The sequence below is a fragment of the Silene latifolia genome, chromosome Y (genome assembly GCF_048544455.1).
Source record: "Silene latifolia isolate original U9 population chromosome Y, ASM4854445v1, whole genome shotgun sequence".
NCBI lineage: Eukaryota > Viridiplantae > Streptophyta > Magnoliopsida > Caryophyllales > Caryophyllaceae > Silene > Silene latifolia.
The window spans coordinates 44,804,937-44,806,295 of record NC_133538.1 but is presented as its reverse complement, the minus strand read 5'-3'; the positions used below and the strand labels follow the sequence as shown (position 1 = coordinate 44,806,295).

General features: G+C 38.6%; 1 protein-coding gene across 1 annotated transcript; it reads left to right on the top strand.

The window, feature by feature from the left end:
* Positions 1 to 287: 287 nt before the first annotated feature.
* On the top strand, positions 288 to 1,133 carry LOC141627971 (protein FAR-RED IMPAIRED RESPONSE 1-like). The gene is made up of 2 exons (XM_074441166.1): positions 288 to 697; positions 857 to 1,133. The coding sequence occupies exons 1-2, from the start codon at positions 288 to 290 to the stop codon at positions 1,131 to 1,133; spliced, it is 687 nt and encodes a 228-aa protein (XP_074297267.1).
* The last annotated feature ends 226 nt before the right edge of the window (positions 1,134 to 1,359 follow it).

Sequence of the window (1,359 nt, the reverse complement as noted above, 5' to 3'; positions counted from 1 at the left end):
ATTTTGAAGGAGCATGTTAATGGGTTTGAAAACATTGGAGCTAGTTTAAATGATTTTAAGAACTTTCACAGAGATGTGAAAACATTTATGAACGGGACGGTCAGATGTTCGTGGACCACTTTAAGGAATTGACTGTTAATAGGCCAAGGTTCTTCTTTGACTATGATGTTGATACTGACGGTAGCCTTAGTAAAGCTATATGGGCCGACGGAATCGCTAGAAGGAACTACTTAGTTTTTGGGGATGCAGTGTCGTTCGATCCGACGTATTCCACCAATAAGTATGACATGGTCTTCACACCTTTCACCGGGGTTGAAAACCATAAACGATCAGTCACTTTCTGTGGAGCGCTTGTTATTGCTCATGAAGATGCAGACTCGTTTAAATGGGTTTTCACCCATTTTTTGGCTGCGATGGGTGGGAAAGAGCCTAATTATATTATCACCGATTATGATCCTGGTATTCTTAAAGCGGTGCCATTGGTGTTCAAGACAGTGCGCCACCGATATTGTATGTGGCATATCATGAACAAGGTGCCAAGCAAGTATGAAGTGATGAGAGACGATTATTCGGTCTTTGTAAAGAAATTGAATGCCATAATATGGGATGAAGACATTGAAGCGGCAGAGTTCGATGCAAAATGGGAAGAAATTGGCAGAGAACACAATGTTAATAACATTGACTGGTTCCAAGAAATGTATGCTAAAAGGAAGCAGTGGGTTATGGCTCATTGTACGGACCTAGATATGGGGGGTGTTATGAGGACAACCCAAAGATCAGAGAGCGAAAATAGTTTTTTTAAGAGATTTGAGAGTAAGTCATGAACATTAATTGAGTTTTCGATGCGTTTTGACAGAGCGATGGAGCAGCAAAGACACACACAGAAAAAGATTGACAGCTGTAACAGACACACTTTCCCTATCATATCAACGCATCTAGCTATCGAAGTGCACGGGGCGCAAGTGTACAGTCATAGAGTATTCGAGGAATTTCAAGAAGAGGTCAAGTACTCAATTGGTACTTATAAAAGCAGAGGATTTACTGAGTGTGACTCTTTAAAGGTGACCACTGTAAGAGATGCAAACAGGGACATAAATTATGAGGTCACATACTGCCCAGGTATCATTCTGTAGCATTTGTTTGTTAAAATTATACTTTTATCCGTTAAAATTACACTTTTGTTGATTAAAATTACACTTTGGGTTGTTAAAATTAGACTGGTCTTAAAATTACACTTTATGCAGCTAAAATTACACTTTTGCCTTTTAAAATTATATTTATATTTTGTGTTATGTAAGGTCTATCTGTCACTGCTATGCCGGTTAGAATTACACTTATGCTGGTTAGAATTACACTTAT